The following is a 22197-nucleotide window of genomic DNA, read 5'->3' on the forward strand; positions in this document are numbered from 1 at the left end:
CAAATGAGCCTTTCAGTTGGCTTGTTCAGGTGACTTTGCAGCTGTCTTTAGGATGGGCAGACTGTACTTTCCTCTTTCCCCTTTAAAAACTTTATTTAATGAGAACAGAGGACTTTGGGGAACTTCAAAGCACTTCCAGGATAGTAGTGCATAAGTGTTAACCAGGTATTTCTGGAAACTTCCAGGGATGCTGACAGTTCCTGGGGTGGGTGTGCTATTATATGAGATGCTCCACTTGTGTGTCTGCACTATTTGCTCTCTAAAAAAGCCACTCTTTAGTAGCTGATGTCAGTGTGTTGGCTTGGACTCAGTCTTGCTCAGCGTGTTCTTAACTACTAACGGTGCTCTCTGCAGGTTCTGGCTTGTCAGTGTTTCAAATGGCAAAGGAAATTCAAAATGCTGCCCTGATATGAGTGAGATGAGTGGCAGCCTTTTTTCCCCCCTTTCTTTTGTTTATTTTAGTCTCCTGCCTAGTGTTTACATTTGTAACAATTCTACTTTTATTGTTGTTGTTGAAAGTGAATGCCATTGCTTTGGCTGCAGCTAGGTGTCTAGAACAGATTTTTTGGTGTCAGGATTTTGATGCATCCAGGTTCTGCACATTTTAATGCTTCTATTGCTGAAATGTATTTGGGACAGTGAATTTTCTTCCCATCCCAGCTGTGCAATGTGTTGCTGTGGCCTAATCTCACTACAGCTTCTGGCTATAACTGAAATTGCTACCAATAACCAAGACACTGTGCTCTTAGCAAAGATTGTCTGTAACTGTCTTTTCATAAATTGTGTGATCTAGAACAGAGCATTACTGTCTTCCACTGATGACAGAAGAGTCAACTTTTCTCCTGGTGTTTATTTGCAGAACTTGTTTGGGGCAATGTTAGTATTTTGGTGTGTGCTCTGGGGCCCTGGATAACCCAAAAACTCTTCTGCAGACTGCAGGAGGGTCAGCATTAACTGGCTGCCAAGGTCCCTCTCCCCCTTACAATGTGCAGTCTACTTGGTGATGTACAAGATGCTGATGTTTTCTGAATTTGCAGCTATTTTACTGGTTAGCTTTCTGCAGTGCCTCTTTTCAAATCAAACATTTTAAATCCATCATGTCTGAAAATGAACTGAATTTTCCTTACTGCTGTGCCCTCTGCCAGTACTTACAGGAATCTTGGGTTAGAGACTGGAACCTAGCAGAAGCAGATAGTAAAGCAAGTGTGTAGGCAGAGGCTGGTGCCTCTTCCCTGGAGCAGCTGAGGTGCCTCCCATGCCCCTGACACCGAGCCAAGGTGCTGGAGCTGTGGCTCCTCACTCAACCTCCAGCTCTTTCTTCATGTGACCTGCCAAAACCACTGCTCACATAAATACTTGTTTGTGAGAGAACCCCTCAGGGAATGAGGGAAAGCATTATCAACAAAAGAAATGCAAAGAATACTTAATAATTCTTAACTGTTTTTAAGACTTAATTTCTGTAATGGAATCATAAGGCTTTCTTGTCCAGTATTGATTTTTTAAAATTATTTCAATCATATGAAATGCTTGCTAGCTAGACTGCTGCTTCAGCTCCACCATATTAGAGCAGGTCACTAATGTGCTGTAGAAACCACTTTTTATCTTCACCATCTGGTGTTCTGTTTTTTTTCCTCTTGAAAAAGAAGATAAGACACACTTGCTGGAGGCTATTACTGCCTCTCTGTTCCACAGAGGTGAAACTTAACAGGAAATCTAGCATATGTTGACTCTGAATTCTGCACATTAATACAGATTTGAACACAGTTGCTGGCTAATAGGTGGTCCCACTCCAGCTGCTGAGGAGGTAATGCCCAGTAATGGAAGCAGAACTGGAACATAAACTTTCACAAAGTGCTCTGAAAAGGGATGTTGCCTTTCATAGTCTTGTTCTTTGGGAATAGGAAGCTTTTGCTAATTGCTTGTAGGACTTAACAAAAGGAGGATAGAAATGGATGAGACAATGAGAAGCTTGATGAGACGTGGACAGGAAGGAAGAGAAGAAAATTTCCTGAACCATTGTCAAGGTGACCATTCAAGTGAGGGGAACAGGATCAGTAAGATTTTGGGCCCTTATTCCGAGTTTGTTTTTTTTTTTTTTTTTTTTGTTTTTTTTTTTTTTTTCTTTTTTTTTTTCTGAGAAGTGGGACAGAGATCTGCTGAGATTTTGTTTAGTCAGTTGAGCTCTGAGCAGACCTGTGCCTAGGTCTGCACTATGTGGGCATATGCCTGGCCTCAGCTCAGTAAGTGATTGAGGTGGGTAGCAATGGGTCAGATCTGCTTGATCACAGGCTTCAGATAAATGCGATTTTTGTACTACCATCTACTCTTGAGTTTGGCTTGTCTTTGATTGCAAAGCTGTGTGTGCTCACTCCGGCCCCTTGGAGGTGGCATGAGCCGCCAAGTTTCTGTATCACACTGCTGGCTGTGAAATGGTTTTTTGCTTTTTACACCGTGTTTCAAAGAACAGCTGCGAGTGTGCTCTACCTGTCTGTACTGTCCGGATCTATTCGCAGAAGTTATTGCAGTTTAATCTGGGTTTTGCGTTTGTTTCCTGATGTGTGAATGGTGATGGAGCTTCTGCTGGGCTTTTCGGGCAGCCCAGCCCTTTGGACTTGCGCGGCTCGGGGGTCTCGCTAGCGTTCTCCACAGCCGCCCGTGCCGGGGGAGAGCCAAACCTTGGTCCCAGGGAGGAAACCAAGTCCTGGGCGAGCTCTCCCGTTCTCGGGCCGGGGGCAGGTGCGGGCGGGGCCGGACGGGTTAAGGCCGGCGGGGCGGGCCGGGGCGCGGAGCGGGGCGGGCGGGCGGGCCCGCTCTGGCGGCGGCGCTGGCGCTGCTCCGCTCCGGCCGGGGCTGCCGCTGAGTGAGTGGGGCCGGGGCTGCCGCTGAGTGAGTGGGGCCGGGGCGCGGGGCGGGCGCGTCCCGGGGCGGCGCTCGGTGAGGGGGCAGCGGTGGGAAGGAGCGCTGTTACTGCGGGCTGGCCGGGCTCCGGGAGCAATGCGCCTTTGCTTCACGAGTCGGGCTGGCAAAACTTCTTCACTTCTGTAAAACTCTCTGCGGAGCCCCGGGCCGTGCCGGTGAGCGGAGCGGGCAGCGGCCGGAGCGCAGCCCGAGCCCGGCGGGGCAGAGCCGGGGCTGTCGCTCTGTCCCGGACAGACGTCGCGGTGTGTGCGGGCACGGACACGCGATCAGGAGCACACACGTGAGTTTCCAAGCATTCGAGACCCACTCGCACAGCCCTGGCTGCGGGGCCCTGCCTTGCTGGGGCGCGGGCAGCTCGTACGGACTGCGGGCGCCGGCAAAGGTCTTGTGTCAAGCAGTTTTTTAATACGGTGTTACCTTAATCCATGCAACACACCGAAAAAATACACTGCGTTATTTTGCATGATACGTTCTTTCCTTTAAGGAAACAAAGTCGGGGCCGGGGGAAGAGGGAGAGGAAGCAATTTTGTACCCTTGGGTTTCCAGAGATCATGTACTTGGGTCTGCTCTCCTATCTGTGATATGAGTCTAGAAAACGACATTTCTTGTTGCAGACTGGTAAGCTGCTTTGCTGTAGCTTTGTTCTTTAAGCTATGCTACGTGTGTGGTTTCTTGCATGTTCTTAAGGTCTTTGCAAAGATGCAGTAGAAAGCACAACTGAAATCCAGTTATACAGTGAAAAATCTGATTTCACTAAGCTTATCTCTGTACTGAAAATTAAACTAAAAGGCAACAAATCAAACAGCCCCACAAACCAAATCTGCATGATCAGTAAAGAAGCAGCAGTTCTTACCACCATGCAAAGCTGAGAGATGTATTTAGCTTTTTTTCCAGAATGCTAGGTGAAAGTTTCAGACAAGTTAGACTGGCTATGTCCTTATCCTCCAGTGCTACACTGACCTTTTAGGAATGTCTTACAGCATAGGCTTTATGCTATCAGATAATGAAATAAAATCTCTGAAGTATATGATTTGATGCTCTAGAGAATGTATTTATCTTGGATATTAGAATTAAAGACTCACATACCTGAATTCTATTAATTATGCCATTAGGCCAACTTCTATGTCTTGAGCAAAAAGGTCTTGGATTGTGCTATTTCTAACAGCTCCACTGACACATTTGCTTGTGAACCCAGGCTCTGAATCTCTTAAGAGATCAGATGCAGTCAAGTGACTTGTTTTAATCAGCAGTGGTATGATTTAGGTCCTCATCAGGATGTCCTGAAAATAAACAGTAAAATTGACTTGTTGTGCTGAATAGTCTCTATTGCATTCTGTAGGCTTTGTGAAAGAAAGCTGATTTATTGAATGGTAAAATGGAGCTGGTAGTTATCAGTGAGAGGACCTGGAAGTTCTGCAAAAATGGGAAACTTACTTTAGAAGCAGAACAGGTATTTTCTTCTAGGCATGTTTCACAATGTATAGGCTGTTTGAATGACTTTTAAATGCTTTAAATGCTGTGTCTGTTTCCGCATTATAGGATGACCTGCCAGCTCCTTCCAGAACCACACTTAAAGGAGACTAAATGAAGGCTTTGCAGCAAAGTTTTTAGTTTGAACTCCATATATAGATCTAGTAAACCATAATTTCAGAAAGTCTTAAATTACCAACGTCTGAAGTCTAAACTTGTGGTAACTAGTGAGTTACTTGCTATCTGTCCCTAACAAATTCCTGCAGTGTATCAGAGCTTTCAGACAATTTAGTGCATTAGAGCAGCTTTGTGCTAAAGGGATTTCAGGAGTTGGAGCCTGAGCTTTGTAATACCTCGGTGGAGGTGCCCCTGTACCTCTGTGCCACAGTTCTACTGTCAGTGTCAGCCTGCAGCAGTCTGCAGAGGAACAGCTCTGTCACTTACCTGCACAGGGTGGCTCTTGTGTGCCCTGACAGTGATTTTTAAGCCTCTTATCTGACTGTGTGTACAGAGCACTGTGGTTCGTGGCTGGTGGTACTACTTCCTCTCTCTGCAACTCTAAATATTTAGTCTTGAGGTTCTATATTTTTGGTAAGATTAGTACTTTTCTTGAGGCTCTCTATTTGTACCATATAGCATTGGTCTTTTATGCAGGATGTATGATAAATGAAAACCTTAAACAGATACATAAGAGTTGCCAAAGAATCATCTCCATCCCTTTTGCCCCACTCCCTTCCCAGTCCAAAAGATGACACCACAGAAATGGACTATTACTGGAAATATCCAGAACCATGGTGGAAATATGAGTGCTGCTGTACTTTCCATAATTTAACATTATGTAAGTGAAACAGGTTTGGAGAGAAAATGGATCTGGCACTTTGCTCTCCTTAGTCTAAAAGGTATTGAAGACCAAAGTAGTGGGATAATGCTGCTTGGGAGTGATTGATTTGAGTTCAGCAAGTTATCTGAACTTGGAGATACTACAGTTAAAGAAAAAAAAAATAGAGCCAAACAAAACCACAAGTAGATTCCCTTACTAATAAGCAAGTTCTCTGGTTGAAAAACTTATTCATTTGGCCTCATGGTTTTTTACTAGTAACTTTTTTTTTAATTTGTAAAGCTGCATTTAAAAAATGTTTTTGAAAACTTACATTCTCAGATCCTTAAAGTGTACTGTGTACCGTACTGTTTCAAGTACAGGCAGTGCCTGTACAATTTCTATAATAAACAAAATGTAAAACAGTTGCATTTCTGAGATAATTTGTCTCTGTAGGACCTGTTGGCTTCAGTAACATCCTCTAGTAGTACCAGATGAAAAAAACCCCAACCTTTAGTTTAGATAGATTTGTATGCATCATTTTGTGTTCTTTATGTGCTTCCTTTCAGTGCGTTTCTCTAAACTGATTTTGGTTATAATATCAATAAACTATTAAAGACAATTAAAAGTGAACCAGAGCACTTACCCTACAAAACTCTTCCTTACAGTTACATATTAACATTTTTGGCTTCTGCTGTGTTACACACCCTTTTCTGCTCTGGTATTTCTTTCTAAACTGAGGTAACCTGGATGGGTTTCTTGGGTTACCGTGCAATCATTGGGTTGTGTTTTCCTCCGTGGCCATACATGCAGCAGGGTGTGGAGGGGAACAAGGAACCAATTCCCATTGTGGACTGGCACTGCTGCTGTGTGCTGCTCTGGCTGCTCAGCACCCTGCCTTCCTTCTGCCTGTGCCCTCCTCTGGGGAGCAAGGTGAGCGAGAGCTTTTCAATAGTGAGAAAAACAAAAGTAGCAGGGGTGGTTTATCCAGCGGAAGAGGATGGGACAGAGGGTCTCTGTGTCTGCCTGTGGCACAGGGTGCAGGCAGGCAAATGTGCTCTGGGAGCCTGGCAGGGGCTGCACTGGCTGCAAACCTCCAGACACTCCTTTTGTGGTGCTCTACAAGAGCCATCTGCTGCTTGTAGGGTAGATTTAAAAAGCTGAAGGAATGTGTGCAAGTAGGCAATTGCTGCTGATGTTTCTCTGCAGTGACAGTCTGAATGTGCAGAGAGTATTTCACAGTGTGCCCTGTGCCTGTGATCAGTCATTGTGATAAACTCAGCTTTCTGCAGAGCAACTTTTGTAATAAGTTTCAAAATCTCTTCGAGATCTGTATTTAATGCCTGGCCTTTGCTAATGGAGAAGGGAGCCAGGAGGCCAAGTGCTCAGGCAGGGCTGGCAGGCTGCCGGCTTGGCAGGCTGAGCCTGGGCACAGCTGGCTCCTCTGCCATCTCACAGACCTGCCCGCACTGTGCTGGCTCTGGGATCTCTCCTGTTCCACTGTGCTTCCTTTGGCTGTTGAACTACCCTGAAATTCTGCACAGAAATTCCTGTGCCAGCTCAGTAAGCCAGGCTGCAGCTCTGCCTGGGCACACCCTCCCTCTCCCCTGAGATGGCTTTCTGCCCTGCTAAAGGACTTCACCACTTTTGTCCTCTTTGTAGGCTCAGTTTTGCTCTCAGGACCTTTCAGTCCTTCTCTAAAGCTGGCTTGAATCCTCTCACTGTAGCTTTCTGTCTGCTCCCTCCCTCTTACATTTATACAGAAACAGGGTAGAAGCCATCAAAGTCCCCCAAGCTGATGCCAGCCCTTCAATAAAGTTGTAGCCAACGTATTGAAACATCTTGGTTTTTAATGGACAGGGAAGAAAAGCATGGGAATGTGCCTTGAATTACATTATGGCTTGCAGGTTAAATTTTATAATGACTTTATCATTAAAATACTATTTGGTTTTCCTTCAGAAATGTTTGCATTAATAATGAGGAGCTCAACTTAGAGCTGATTTACAGGTGAGATTTAATTTTTAATCAAAATTACTCAAAGCTAATTTTAATTGCAGTTTCAATCACCAGAATCCTTGACTTAAACAGCTCATATTAAATTTCATTATAAATATACAGATTTTCAGTGAATTTATTGAAGCAAACAAGATTCCAATTGAATAATAACCATTAAAGCATGCTAGCTTGCAACTAGCCAAACCTTTTGTCAAAAACATTATTTAAGTGTTTATTTCACTAACTCTTTATTCAGCTAGCTAGTGTAATATATTCCTACACAGTCATGCAAATTCTTGACTTTTATTTAAAGAACAGTGAAAAACATATTCTGACTTGGTAGGAGTTTCACTGTCATAGAGGAATTTATAAGCAATTAAAATATGTATATCTGTCATTAAGACAAATAATGTTCAAGATGTTATATACTGGGAAGAATTCTAGAAGTGTGCTTGTAAGTTTGAAAACAGTTTAGCTAAAATGCCAAATCCTTTGAGATTTTTTGGAACAGAGGATTTTTCCCACTCAAAAAAGAGAAAAAGCTTAAATGTTTACTCAAGTGTGGTATTGGAAAATGCAGTTCATAGTCCATTAGTTTGTGATCTTTGTGGCTACTATTGGTTGAAATGAGGTAATTAAATAAGTTGAAATGAGAGAAAGAACATTTTAGACAAGGGTATGTTTTTGGCACTTGACAAGTTTTGATGTATTTGCCTGCAAGTAAAAGAGCAAGCTGTTAGCTCAACTCACCTGTAGAATATGCAGTATGTGATCACTGCTGGAGATCTGCATGAGGGGATAGGAAACAGCAAGTGGTGTGGAACAGGTGAATGGAGATTGTCTGCTGCCCTTTCTCATAAAAAAAAACACCCAAGAACTCTCTCTCTTGGGAGAGCCAATTTCAAAGCAAAATAAGGCAATTCTTTTTTAAGTGAGTAGCACAACAGGGGAGCTCTCTGCTGCAGATTCTGGATGACTCTCTTGCCTTTTTAAGTCTGGACTGACAAGTTTAGCTGTTTTTCTACTCACTTTGAACAGTATTTTGCCTGAATACTCAAATCCTTGTGTACTTAATAAACAGATCTGAAATATGCAATATTTAAGGATTATTTTAATAAAGGGTTATATTTAAGGGTTATTTTTTTCTTCTTAAGTTTAAACCTGCCCTGATTAAGGTAAACATCTCTGATCTGACTGCAGAAGAGAAGACCTGGAGAAGAAAGTCCTGCCAGGACGTGTCACATGCCAGGAACTATGGAATATCCTATCCCTGTGGACTGGGGCAGGACCACTGAGGATTCAGCTGCATAGCTCTGTCCCAGCTGTACAGCTCCCCTGAGACCAGGCTCATTCTGCTGGGAGGACTTCAGATAAAGGTGTGAAGAAAACCTTGCACTGTCTGCAAGGCCCCTGGTGTGTGAGTGCTTTTTGCACCCAGGTTGGTGCAGACAGCCACGTGCTGCATCTCCGCTTCAAAGGACTGGGATGTAAACTTGCTCCAGTTCAGCTTCTGCTTTGGTGCAGCTTCCATTTGGAAATCTTGAGTCTAACCTGCGACTCTGAGACCTCAGCTGGATGCTTTTCTACTCCTTCTCATCTCACCTCAATACCTCAAGACATCTCTTTCAAAATCATTTGTTGTTTGAGCTCTGCTGTGTGACAGTAAGTGTTTGTAGTGTAATTATTTCAGTGGAGAATTATGGATGTGTGAATGGTTTTTTTCTTTGGTTACTACTTCAGATAAGGATGGGACCTCATTAAGCTGAAGTATTTAGAATAAATTCATAGTTGATATTTTGGATTTCTTTAAGCTTTTAAACAGATGAGGTGCAAAAAGCATCTGTAGATTTCTTTACTGTCCTGTCACTGCATGCAAGAGATTCATCTGTTGAGATGATTACACAGTAAGATACAACATGTTCAGAAAACCTTCCCTGTAATTTTCACAGTTTTGGCTTTTGGGGATTTTTTTTTCTTTTCCCTGCCATTCTTGCCCAAAATGCTGCTTCTATTTGCAGGCATTTGGGCTGCTCTGTAAAAGCTTAATGTCAAGCTCAGTAAGTCCTTTGCTGCCTTGATGTGTCAGAGCAGAGGCTTCTCTGCTGGCAGGGTTCCCAGCACTGGGCTACTCCAGTAGCTGTTGTCTGCAGCTCCTCAGGGACTTCTGATCACTTAGAGACTGAATTTGATTTTTGAGTAGCTCCTAGGTGAGAATGGGGAATGTGCTGACTGCCCAACTCCCCCTTGTTCCCTGAACAGGGAGCAGTGGGCGTTGAATTCCTGTTGACTCATTGCAGTGGATCTGCATTGCTGAGGCTTTTTTATTTTTAGATGGATGCTCTGTAATATTTCAGCACAAGGGATGATTTACTTGTTTCCTTCCACTTCTTGTCCTTAAGTAGCTGTTCTTAGTTCTGACTATGTGTTTAAATTTGATGCTTTAAGTAATAGTCTTGTAAAAAAAGTGGCTGGCCAGGTTCTTGAGTGTAATAAAATGGACAACAATGTTAAGTGGCCTGCTTTCTCACTACTAGGTGAGAATTAAGAAAAATCAAGGAAAAAGGGCTAAGGAGCTAGTTCAGAAAAATGGAATATTAAAAAAAGATAAATTTTCTGAAAATATTCATTATAGAATAGTGTAATTTGAATCTGTAACTATTACATGAAATAACACAGGTAGCATAACATAAATGACAAAAGATGGACCTTTTTAGTTAAAAGCTTGGAAGGAGCCTTTAATATAACAGTGGTGCATTAACAAGCCTGCTGGGGATTGTTTAATTTGCTTCCCAGTTCCTGGGGAGATGAGATTTAACTGTAAAATAAACACAGGGTAATAATAGGCTAAGTGAACCTGATGGTTATCTGTTAGCAATTTTAGCTGCAGAGGTAGCAAGCCTATGCTTTTTAAAATCTTTCTGCCTGTAACCACCTCTTCTAGGTTTTTTGTTGATTGCCATTCTGTATAATATCTGGTGTGATTAGAATCTTGTGCCATGGCTGTGTTCCTGGGTTTTGCTAAAACTATACAGTATCTCTTAATGAACTGCTAAACCCCTTCCTCAGATACTGACAGTGAATGTGAGGGCTGGTGATGGTCAGACACAAATTCTCCCTTCTGAGCTATGAGACCCTGCATGGGCTCCAGCAGCCATGAGTAATTGCTGTCAGATCTCCTGTGTAAATTAGTGCAGGTTCAGTGTGGTTCATAAAAAAGGCAGTGAAGTTGCCAAAGCAGCTGACATTGACCTCACCAGGGCAGCAGAAGTGTGATGTAAGCTGGAACTTGGACTCCCTCTCCATCATCAGGTTTAATAGCCCTGTTTATTAAATAGTGCTGAGTGGGTATGAGAAAAAACCCCAGCACTACTGCTGCTCCTGGGGCTTGCTTTAACCTGTGGTTGGGTAGGGAACTGGGTTTTGGTTTTAAAGATAACTGGGCTGTATTGTGCTTGAGAGCCCAGTAAAATAATTCCTGGCTTTAGAATAGTCAAATATCTAGAAAATATTTTTCCCTTTTCAGCACATTTACTGAAGTTCTCTAGTAGTAAATAACAGATATAACTCAGAATATATATGCCTGTAGTATCTTATATACATACATTTTTACATTTATTAATATATAATTGTAAAACAAAAAAATATTTTTTCTGTAATGTGCCTTTTATTGCTTAGTCAGTAAAGTAGAAGAGTTATGATTTATGCTTCCCTATCCCAACTGGCTACACTGAGAAATGGAAATAATGATGGGGCTGTGGCTCAACCATGGGATTTCATAGCAAGAATGGCTTGGCTTTTGCTCAGATTTTCTCCATGACCTCCAGAAAGTAATTTTTTTAACTTCCACTTTGTTGCTTGTACAGTGTGACTGCTTGTGCAAAAGAACTTTGCTGGAATTTTTGAAGTAGGAAAATCTTTTTAAATTCCTGATTCATCCAAGCATCATGCACTGTGGTCCTCCAGAATATCTTCTGTATCCACCCTGTACAGTTTGAATTTTCACTTAAGGCCCCCGTGTATACACCCTCTCATTCCCTGTCACAACCCCTTGTCCCCCAAAAAGAAAGTATGGTGGTTGAAGCAAGGACTATTAGCTGATTGTTCATCTTCCTCCTTTTTCCCTTCTGCCCTCCCTAGGATGCAGGGGCTTTAATCCAGGATGAACGAATGCTACTATGACAAGCGCATGGACTTTTTCTACAACAGGACAAAGACGGACACAGCGGATGAGTGGACAGGACCGCAGCTCATCGGTGTTCTGTGCTTTGGCACTTTCTTCTGCATCTTCATTTTTATCTCAAATTCCTTGGTCATAGCAGCTGTGGTGAAGAACAAGAGGTTTCACTTTCCCTTTTACTATCTTCTGGCCAACCTAGCAGCTGCAGACTTTTTTGCTGGAATCGCCTACGTGTTCTTGATGTTCAACACGGGCCCGGTGTCAAAGACGCTGACAGTCAACCGCTGGTTCCTGCGCCAGGGTCTGCTGGACACCAGCCTGACGGCGTCCCTGGTGAACCTCCTGGTCATCGCCGTGGAGCGCCACATGTCCATCATGCGCATGAAGATCCACAGCAACCTCACCAAGAAGAGGGTCACCTTCCTAATCATATCCATCTGGGCCATTGCTATTTTCATGGGTGCCGTTCCGACCCTGGGGTGGAACTGCCTCTGTGACATTACTGTCTGCTCGTCCCTGGCACCCATTTACAGCAGAAGTTACCTGGTGTTCTGGAGTGTCTTAAACCTGGTTGTCTTCTTCATTATGGTGGTGGTTTACATAAGAATCTACATGTACGTCCAGAGGAAAACCAACGTCTTGTCCTCACACACCAGCGGGTCCATCAGCCGGAGGAGAACCCCTGTGAAGCTGATGAAGACTGTCATGACTGTCTTAGGTAAGAGACCACAAACCATGCTGGGCAAGGCTGGCAGTGCCGGTGAATTGGTTTGTGTTGGTTTGGTTTAGTTTTTGTTTGAAACAAACCAACAAAAAGCTCCACAAAAAATGGTCAGCCCTCCTAACACAAAGAAACCTCACTGAACTTTTAAGTGCTGGAGGCATTTAGACTTCTGTGTGCTTTAGACACTGAAAGTGCTGTTGCACTATGCAACAGGAAGATTCAAAATCACTTTAGATAAAGGCATGTGAAGGTTTGTAATTACTTAGTAGAACATTTTCAAAATAATGTTTTTTAGTATTTGCGCAAGGCCATGAGCGCTAATGTTGGATGTTGATAGTTTTCTTTGCACATCTTCTTGGCTATTTCCTGGGCATAGAAACTTCTTCCCCCTGGAAATGCACCTTCCCTAGGGAAAGGAGAGAATGGCTGGTGGGTCTGTGACTTTGATGGAGGTTTGCTTTTCAAGGGAAGGATTCACCTTCATTCTGTGGGTATTGCATGGTGCAAAGTACTTTTAGATAATGATGGAACAATCTAGCCTTAGATCTCTAAATCATAACATGAGATTTGCCCTGGGTTCTAGCCTAAAGGCATTGTTGATACTTGAGCAGCTCAGATCACTTCATCAGGGAATTGTGATGTAGTACACATTATATTAGAGATTAAAGGATCAGGTGAATGATCCTTGGAGCAAATACCAGCTGTAGCAGTGAATTTTCTCCAGAATTACTTGAATCTGAACAAGATGTGTCCTGGAAAACAAATATCATGTCAGCAGGGCTCCAGGTGGAGCTGGGGATACACTGAGACATTTGTGAAGCTGGGCTCAGGTGGTGGTGGATTCTAAACCCACAAATGTGGCTTTACTGCTCTAACAGCTGTTCTGAGGTTGGATGAGCCAATGTAGCAGAGCTGGAGTTTTGGGAAAGCTGGTGGTCATGTGTACCTGGGACACAGGTGTGTCATTCTGCAGCATGGTAGTATTAGAGACCTCTGGGAGAAAAGTGTAGTATTTCATGGAGGTAGGACTTGCCAGGGTAAGAAGTTCAAGTTGAGGACACTTTCTTCCCCTTGCAGTTTTTGGATGCTGTTTGCACAGTCTGGTATCTGATTGTATTGCTTTTTTACGAAATAATAGTGCTGTTCTGCATAACTCCTTTGTCTACCAAATGTCTTAAAGAGCTTCAGAAGTTGAAATCCATTAAACTTCACAGTGCCTGACCTTGTAAAAGAAAGTATGTTCAAGGTTCTCACTTATACTTCTGTGTCTTCTGGAGTTGGCTTGTCCACTGTCAAAGCCTTTTCCTTCTAAACCATCCCTCACCTGTTCTTTTTTGAGAGTCAATTTAATGGCTGTTCCTGTCCCTCTGCCCTTGACTTGCAGGAGCAAGGTTTGATCTTTTGCCCCACCTAAGCTCCCGTGCAGTGAAACCTAAACCATCCACCTGGAAGGAGAAAATCCTGCAGAAAATCTCTGACTTGCTCCAAATATAATCCTGCCCTAATGCATAGGGATGAGTAGACTGTTGTTAACTGCTGCATTGGAAAGAGACAGAAAGCAGAGCACTTTTAAAAAGCAGTTCTCTGAGCATTTCTGCTGAAGGCAGGACTGCACCCTGCAACCAGTGTGGGAGTTGGAGGGACAGGGGTGGTGGCTGCCATTCCCTCATCCCTCAAGGTCCTTTAGCCTGTGGCAAGCCTTCAGTGTTCTCTGTGCTGCTGTGTGGAAATAAAGCCCACTTAAAATCTCATTTTGAACTTGGTATTTCTTTTCCTAGGGAGTGAGGCCTTAGAACTAAGGGTTGATCAGAAGTTCAGCATTAGCTTCCTCTTACAGCATATGGCTTTTCAGCCATGAAATTGAACTATAATTCAGGCAGAACATTTAATATTATTGTGTGCTGAACTAGGCAAATTTAACTTAGCCTGAGTGCTGCTTTAGAGATCCTAATTTTATATATTTACTTTGTCAGTCAGACAAAGTTTTCAGAAACAGTCAATTTTGTTTTCAGAAACAAAACTGAAGCAGAGCCTACTTCCAAAGAAGTTAAATTAGTGCTGGTGTTGCTGGGTGTACAGTCTACTTCAAGCTCATGGGTCAGAGGAAATGTATCTTGACATGTTCCTTCATATCAGCTCTCCAAATTTTGACTCTGAGGGGTTTTTTAGAACCATTTATTTCCAAGAATGAGAACTTATTTTTTTTAACAGTTTGAAATGTGCTCTCCTGGCCAAGTCATTCAAGCACTGTGCAAAACGCATTTAAAACCAAATAGTTTGTTTTCTGGACTTTCCAATTACCAGGAGTCACCAAATGTGATTATTCCAAAATTCTGCTTATAACTACTGATGCAAGAGCCTAGAGCTATATGCAGCACGTGGGTTTTGCCCAAAGCAGTTATTTTAAATGTTTTTTTCTGAAATTTCTGAAAATCCTTTGGAGTACACACCTGATACTGTCTTAACTAAAAGCCCATTCCAAGATGCTGTGCTGGATAATGCATAACAATCTCCAATATTCTTGTTCATGTGTTCTGTTGCTTTCATGGGAGATTCAGGATAAAATCCCTCTGCTCTGCTGCTGTGTGGAAGGAAGCTATGTCTGCTGGGTACTGCTGGCCTGCTGCTCCTCCCAGCTTCCTCTGCTCCCTCCTTGGGGAGGCTGGGCTGTGCCTGGCTGCCCTTCCAGCAAAACATCCCTGTCCTCTCTGGGTGCTCCCCTCCTGTGGCCCTACAGCTGAGACTTGGGGGAATTGAGATTTTGGTGTCATTTCATGGACTCCTGGTGACCACAGCTTGCGGCGGCTTCTTGCACCATCACTTAGGCCTGGAGGGTCCCTTCCAGAGGCTGGGGAGTCAGGTCTGTGTCATCTGCATATTCCTGCCATAACCCCTAAAATAGTCCATCATGGCATGGGAGTAAGGCCTTCCCCTTGGCATGCTGAACCACAGAGTGTTATCTAGTTGAAACTGGAAGATGTGAAACCAGGAAAAAGGGGCTAAAATCCTCTTGGGCTGACCTTGTGGCACAATCCCAGCTCAGCCTGTGACTGCAGCTTTGAAGAAGAGTGGCTGCAGGTGTGGGTATGTGATTTTCAGGTGGTTGTGTATGTGGTAGCTCCTCTGAACCTGGCAGTGAGATTCCTGCTGAAATAGTAGCTTTGGAGGGGATGATTTTCAGTTTCAGTGAATTTATAGTTTAATTGGTAACTTGCTGTTTTAACTTGGTCGCACATGTGGCATTGGCATCTGGAACCTACTGTACTTTTTTTACTCTCAGTGTTGGCATGCTCAGGGACAGCCTTGACGTGCAGGAGTTTATGAAATGATGCTGTTGAAGCATCAGTAGTGCTTCCAGATCCATAGGAATTAATTTTTAAACAGAGATGATGTAATCTACAAGAAATTCCGTGGTTAAATCTAATGGAAAATCCCCAAGCTAACCTTGAGGCACTGTGATCTCCCATAATCTGGTGAAGAGACTCCGAGTTGTTCTAATCTATGTGGCAGTCAGGCTGTATTTCATGTCACTTTTGTGAATTTTAATGAGTCCCAGAAGTTAAATTATTTTTAGAGTATGTCACTTCGTCAGGGAGGGGAGCTCCTATGGGATAAATATTCTGCAAACAAGAAAATTGCCGAAGGGCTGAGACTAAGGTATATTTTTATGCTTAACCATGGCTCCCTCTGAAAGCTTGGTGGTAAAAATAACAAAATCTGAGCAAGGCTGTGAGCCTGAGGCGTGCCTCACTTTCATCTCTGTGGTGCTAAGAGCAAAAAGTGTTTTTGATGAAGTCAAAGCACCCCCAAGAAAGCATTATCCAGGAACTTGGACACTGTCACTGCATTGCCCTGTCCTTGTTTTTGGTCATGGGAAATGTGTGGAGACATGCCTGCAGGTGCCTTTTATCTTCCCTTACTTTTGAAACCTTTTAGGGTTTTGCTTGTATAGATAGGGTTACATCCTATGAGTTTGTGACTACTCCTGCCTGCAATGTTGGGTTCTGTTTGAAGGAGAGATTTCTGTGTCTTTTGTTAAATGTGCCTTTTGGGGTCTCTTTCCTCTCCTGCTGGTTTCCATACAAGCGTGGTTGCACCTTGCACTCTTTATGGTACAAGTGGTCAAAATGCTTTCAGTGTCTCTTCTAAGGAAGGTTTGGTACCATCTCAGTTTCTGCATGGAGCTGGGGGATTGGCAGCTTTGCCAATGACCCTTGTTAGTGGAAGCTCTGTGTCTGAACACTTGCTGAGACACTTAACCAGGCACAGTATTGTCTGGGTGGTTGGGTTACAGCACTTGTTAAAACTGATGGGATTTGCTGGTGAACCCCAGGACAGCAATTCTGTGCAGTGTTTTGTCCATTTTAGATGATAAGAGAGAGCTGGTGCCCTGCTCACAACTGCTTACTCAGCATGCAGGAGCCAAACCAGTGTGTAGTACAGAGACTGACCAGGGAAAATAAGTGTTGTGGTAGCAGCATGCAGCTCCCAGTGCCAGTGGGCAATGGAGGAATGTTACTGATGTTAACCAGTATCTCAGAACTAACACCATGAAATTAGCACTTAGCATCACAAAAATCTTGGTACAGCAAACTAGAAAATTCAGTTTCTGAACAAAGTGGTCTCTTGCCTTTCTGTTCAGTATTGCCTAGAACAGAGTAAATCAGCTGAATTTTGTCTGTAAAATTCAAAAGGTTGCAGTAAGATCCACAATACCTTGTCCTGATACATTTTTCAGCAGCCCTAGTGCTTGCTAAATCCCAGAAATCCCCTTAACATACCATTATGGCCTGCCTGTCATATGGGCATTGCCCACTCCAGTCCTTGATGGGGAGAAGTGTTGGTGCTGCTGACCCCAGCCTGTGTGTGCAGCACTGCTGGTGGGTGCCTGGCTGCTCCTGGGCACTGCCTGGCTCCCTCCCTCTGCTGGCTTCCACAGCTTGGAGATGGGAATATCAGCAGCTTTGAAAAGATGAGGTGGACTTGCTTGTTCTACCGAAATTGTTAAACAGATATCCACATCCCCAGAGAGCTTTTAGGCATGTAGATGCTGTTATTTGTTGAATTTTTTTTTTTCTAAGCTCCAAAATGGGGAAACTCTGCTGTGATAAGTGGTTGGAATTTCCTTGGTACATTGTTCAAATTATGACTGCTGGGCAGAGTTGTAATTTTCTATTTCTGTATGTCAGACAGCAATTGTGGCTTGTGCTAAGTTAGTATTATCATGCATATGGCTACTCCTTCCCTGGGCTCTGGGCAAGGGATCACGGGGTGCAGTGCAGGGGGGAGACCAAGGGGCAGACAGGGCAGTGCAGGGCCCCTCTCCAGCTTGTGGCTGAGGCTGCATTTGGTAGCAATGTTACCCCTGCTCACCCTCACTTACAGTGTGGGTGTGCAGGAACACGGGAAGGTGCAAAGGCAATATTGAACTGCCTTCTAAGCTGTGGTTTTAATGCTTTCTTTGTGCTGTGCTCAGTCTAAGATCTACCTCATTCTCCCTTTAATTTTTTTTGCCTCTCACAGTTTTCTCTTCCCCCACACTAAGCACTTACTTCCTCATACTTTTTCTGTTTTGCTTTTGGTTTTTTTTTCCCCGCCCCTTCATTTCCCTTCACTTCACCTTCACCAATTCATCTCTTTGTTCCTCCTCTCTTTTCCTGTGTAACTAATTTTTTTTCCTGCCGTTGAATTACTGTGTCAGAGCATGCAGAGCCTGGGAGGGGGCAGTGGAAGGAGGTGGGCTCAGCTCTGACAGGGGAGCCCACAGTGCTGGTGTGTTGTAGGGAGAGGCACATCCTACACTAGCTGTGGGTTTCCCTGCCAGGACATGTGTAAATTATGTGACACCTGTCTTATTAATTGGCACTGCAGAGTCAGCTGTGGGGTGGCTTGTCTCTTTAGATCATATTATGGCAGTGGTGGAAGTGAACCACCTGATAGCTTCTCCTCCAGCAGATGAAAGAGATGAACAGAGGAAATGTGTTCCAGTGCCAGTTCTCTGCTTTTAAATGCTCCAAAGCTCTTGTTTATTTATCAGCATGGATAAATCGTTGTTGTGATGACCTTTTCCCATGTGTGTTTGAGTTGATGCTGTCAGCAGCTCAGATTCTTGCTCCCTGCAGTCTTCTGAGAGCTGCCCTGCCTCCTGCTAAGGGCTTGGCAGAGAAGCTGTAGCAGATATAATCTTGCTACTCTCATTAGAATTTTGTCCTCTCCTGCTTTTCTCACTTTTGTGTAGAATTTTGACAAAATCAATAATCTTGTAAGATATTAAACACTTCAAAACCCTAGAAGTTTGAAGTCAGATTTGGTTTTCTTTTTATTGTCTCCTATATTTCTAGGTGCCTTTGTTGTCTGCTGGACCCCTGGCCTGGTCGTCTTGTTGCTTGATGGACTGAACTGTACTGACTGTGGGATTCAGCATGTTAAAAGGTGGTTTCTTCTCCTGGCCCTGTTGAACTCTGTGATGAATCCAATAATTTATTCATACAAAGATGATGAGATGTGGGCTACCATGAAAAGGATGATTTGCTGCTCCTCTGAGGATAGGAGCCAGGAGAGACGCTCATCCCGGATCCCCTCGACAGTTCTCTGCAGGAGCACGGATATCTCGGGCCACTACATTGAAGATGGCATTATTCAAGGGACAATTTGTGGAAAAGGAGATCTTGGTGACAAAGGAAACTCCTGAGCTGTGCAAGGGACTGACTTGGCTGGAAAAGGAGAGGGGGAAGGGAGAGGTTTTGTAAGAGGAGATCGACTGGCAAAGCTGGTAAACAATATATCCACTTTGTTCCAGAGCCTCAACTCCAGTGTTAACAAAAGTTCTTATAAATAATTGCCTGATGGAAAAACACTTTGTAATGAAGAAAACTTTCTGTACTGCCATCCTTTTTGTCTTTCAAGTACATGAAATTGTTTTTTCATGTGAATGGAATAAATACCTCTCAGAGACTTCTTGTGCATGGAAACAAAGTGTAAGCAATGTAAAGAAACCCTCCTTAAGCTCCTACAGAGAGAAGAAACTTGCCTGACTCTGCAGGTTTGGGTATTTATGCTTTGAGTAGTTTCTGTGTGTCTTGAGGAGGATTGCTGGCTTGGTTGGACAGAATTGTGATCTGTTTTCTTGGTTTGTGAATTTAATGAAAAAGTTCATGCTTACCTCTTCTCTTCCTCCTCCTTATCTTGCTTTCAAAATAGGTAGTTTGATAGTTTATTAAAGCTATGCCAGAAACCTGGCTGTGATGGGAGAGCCAGACCAGGCGTCATTGGGTGCGAGTGTCTGACCATGGGCAGTCAGGATCTGAGGGTACAGAAAGCACAAAAGCCATTATTCTTCCCCAGAGGAGTGAGTGCTGCAGGCAAAGACAGTGCACTCTCTGCTGCTGTTGTGCAGGCAGGCATTGAGGGTGGATTAACAGAAAAGCAGTGAGGCTGTGTTCATTATGCTCATTTTTCACTTCCCTAGACAACATCAAATGGGTGTGCTCGCTCCTCTTTACCTGCTGTGCCACTGAGAGAAATGAGATCCAAAGCTCTGGTTTACAAGGGAACTTTGAAGGGAAGTTTAAATACCCACATGTCCACACCCAATCAAGCTATTTAAAATAGAAATTAATGTACAGGCAAAAAAAGCCTGAAATCAATTTAAGCCCCTACCATAGTACAGTATGCATTGATTGTCAGGCCTTGTCTGGACCATATTTAACCTCTGTTTTGCAAACAGATCTTACTGGAACAGGTACTTGAGGAAGGGGCCATGAAACAGTGAGCCATGGAGGGCTTTCAGCATTGTGACTGATCAAATCTAGTGCTGATGCAGCCACAACCCCAACAGCTGGAGTTTGACTCGTGGACTATGCTGTAACAGAGGATCCAGCAATACAGAGCTCTATGGTAAACTTCTTCTATTTAAACTTTCAAATTAAAAACTGGATTGTCATTTCTCAGTACTCTGATTGGCTGGCTCATGCTGCCTGGTTTCAACAGCTGTGAACTCCCTGTTGCCATTTTAACTTCAAGAGGAGTTTCCTGTGTTGTCTCCTAGGGAAAGTCTGATCCCTAGTATCAAGGCAGGTTACCACAACCAGAGGTTACTTTGAAAAGTTTTGGAAGTTTTGACCACTTGGAATTATCAGAGAACAACATGAAGAGCCAACACCAAGGACATATTTTATGAAGCTGGAAGATAAAGTTCAGCTGCGGTTTGGACAAATCCTTCCTTTGGTGCCACTTGCATATGGATATCTGGACTGTGTTGGTCAAAACAGAACCAGCCCTTGGCTCAAAGGCTGAGCAGGGGGTTTGCAGAATGCCCTGGGACACTTCACAGCAGCCCTTAGCATATCTTGCAAGCACAGTAAGGCCCTGCTCAGAGAGCTCTCCCATAGCGTGCTCATCCCATCCCATCTGGTAGGGATGTGCCCAGTATTCGAGGCAGATGCTGTGTTTGAGCAATGCTAAAAATGTTTACACATTTTTTGCTATTATAATGCAATTTTTTGTGCAAATACTACTTCACTGCTCTGGTGTTCTGAAAAGCATGTAAAGTGGTGCTTTGTAGAGGCGGTGGTGTGGTGGGTTGAGCCTGGCTGGAGTCCAGGTGCCTACCAAAGCTGCTCCATCACTCCTCTCCTCAGCTGGACAGGGGAGAGAAAATAAAACAAAAGGCTCATGGGTCAAGATAAGGACAGGGAGAGATTGATCACCAATTATAGACTTGACTTGGAGAAAAATTAAGTTATTACCAATCACATCAGGGTAGGATAATGGGAAATAAACCCAGATCTTAATACTTTCCTCCCATCCTCTGTTCTTTTTGGGCTTATCTTTGCTATCAGATTTTCTCTATCTACATTCCACAGTGGTGCAGGGGGACAGGGAATGTGGTTGGTTCAGGTTCATCAGTTGTTGCCACTCCTTCCTCCTCATCATGAGGTTTCCTCAAACTCTTCCCCTCTCCTTTATGGGGTCCCTCCTACAGGAGACAGTTCTCAAATTTCTCCAAGAGGATGGGTCCCCCATGGAGTCACTAGCCAGCAAACCTGCTCCAGCATGGCCTTTCCATGCGCTCACAGCCTCCTTTGGGCATTCCCTGCTTCTGCATGGGATCCTCCACAGGCTGCAGGTAGATCTTTGCTCACCATGGGCTGCAGGGGAAGCTCAGCTCTGGTGCCTGGGGTGCCTCCTGCCCACCTTGGTGTTAGCACAGTTGTTTCTCTCACAAATTCTCACTCTCCTCTTCAGCCGCAGTTGCACAGGTTTTTTTCATCCATCTTAGATGCATTATCCCAGATCTGCTGCCACTGTTGCTGATGGACTCAGCTTTGGGCAGGGGTGGGTCTGTCTTGGAGCCAGCTGGCATTGGCTCTGGCAGACACAGGGAATTTCTGGTGTCTTCTCGCCAAAGCCACCCCTGTTTCCCTGCCCCACGCCTCTAGGGAAACCTTGCCCTGCAACGCCAGCCCAGGGGGCCTTGCCAAGGCCCAGCATGCAGGCAAGGCCCAGCCCTGTCCCTACATCCCTACAGCTACTGCAGTGCACAGTTGGTCTGAGCTAGGCTGAAGCTCTGTATGCAAACCTAATAGAAAATAAAATGGAACTTCAAAATGTAAGTCTTGTTTTGCCTCCTGTTTGGATGGTGGTGGAACAACGATGGGGAAATATTCTTTGATGTTACTGTGGCTCCAGGGTGGGGGTTGTTTTAATAAAATTTTCCTATTTACTAGCAGTGCTGGCCAATGTATTGCTTGGTTGAATCAGGCCCTGAGAGAGCTTGGATGAAGATCTTGAGCATCTGCAGCAGGGGAAAAAACATTAGATCTCTCCTGCAGAACTCAGGATTTAGGATGCAAAATAACTACCTGCGGATGATATTTCCAGGTAAGCAGGACAAGGTGACTTCTGTGAAGGTAAAGGATTTAGTGTTTTTTTTACAGCACTTCATCCAGTGGACTCTCATCTGGGTTAAGGTCTGAGAGGTGTTACCAATCATTCAGCTGCAAGTAAGTAGGAGAGTTTGAGGTCTCTATCCTTTCTGTTGTCTAATTAAGGAGAAAAAAAAAAAAAAGAAAAAAACCCCAAAAGCCTGCAAAC

At 43.9% G+C, this 22197-nt stretch overlaps 1 protein-coding gene across 1 annotated transcript; it reads left to right on the top strand.

Annotated features, from left to right (window-relative positions):
- Positions 1-8444: 8444 nt before the first annotated feature.
- On the top strand, positions 8445-21688 carry LPAR3 (lysophosphatidic acid receptor 3). Its single transcript, XM_036387864.2, has 3 exons — positions 8445-8863; positions 11339-12096; positions 18444-21688. Exons 2-3 carry the CDS (start codon positions 11361-11363, stop codon positions 18791-18793), a joined length of 1086 nt encoding a protein of 361 aa, XP_036243757.1. The 5' UTR covers positions 8445-8863; positions 11339-11360; the 3' UTR covers positions 18794-21688.
- The last annotated feature ends 509 nt before the right edge of the window (positions 21689-22197 follow it).

This window comes from Molothrus ater, chromosome 9 (assembly GCF_012460135.2).
Source record: "Molothrus ater isolate BHLD 08-10-18 breed brown headed cowbird chromosome 9, BPBGC_Mater_1.1, whole genome shotgun sequence".
In the NCBI taxonomy this organism is placed as follows: domain Eukaryota; kingdom Metazoa; phylum Chordata; class Aves; order Passeriformes; family Icteridae; genus Molothrus; species Molothrus ater.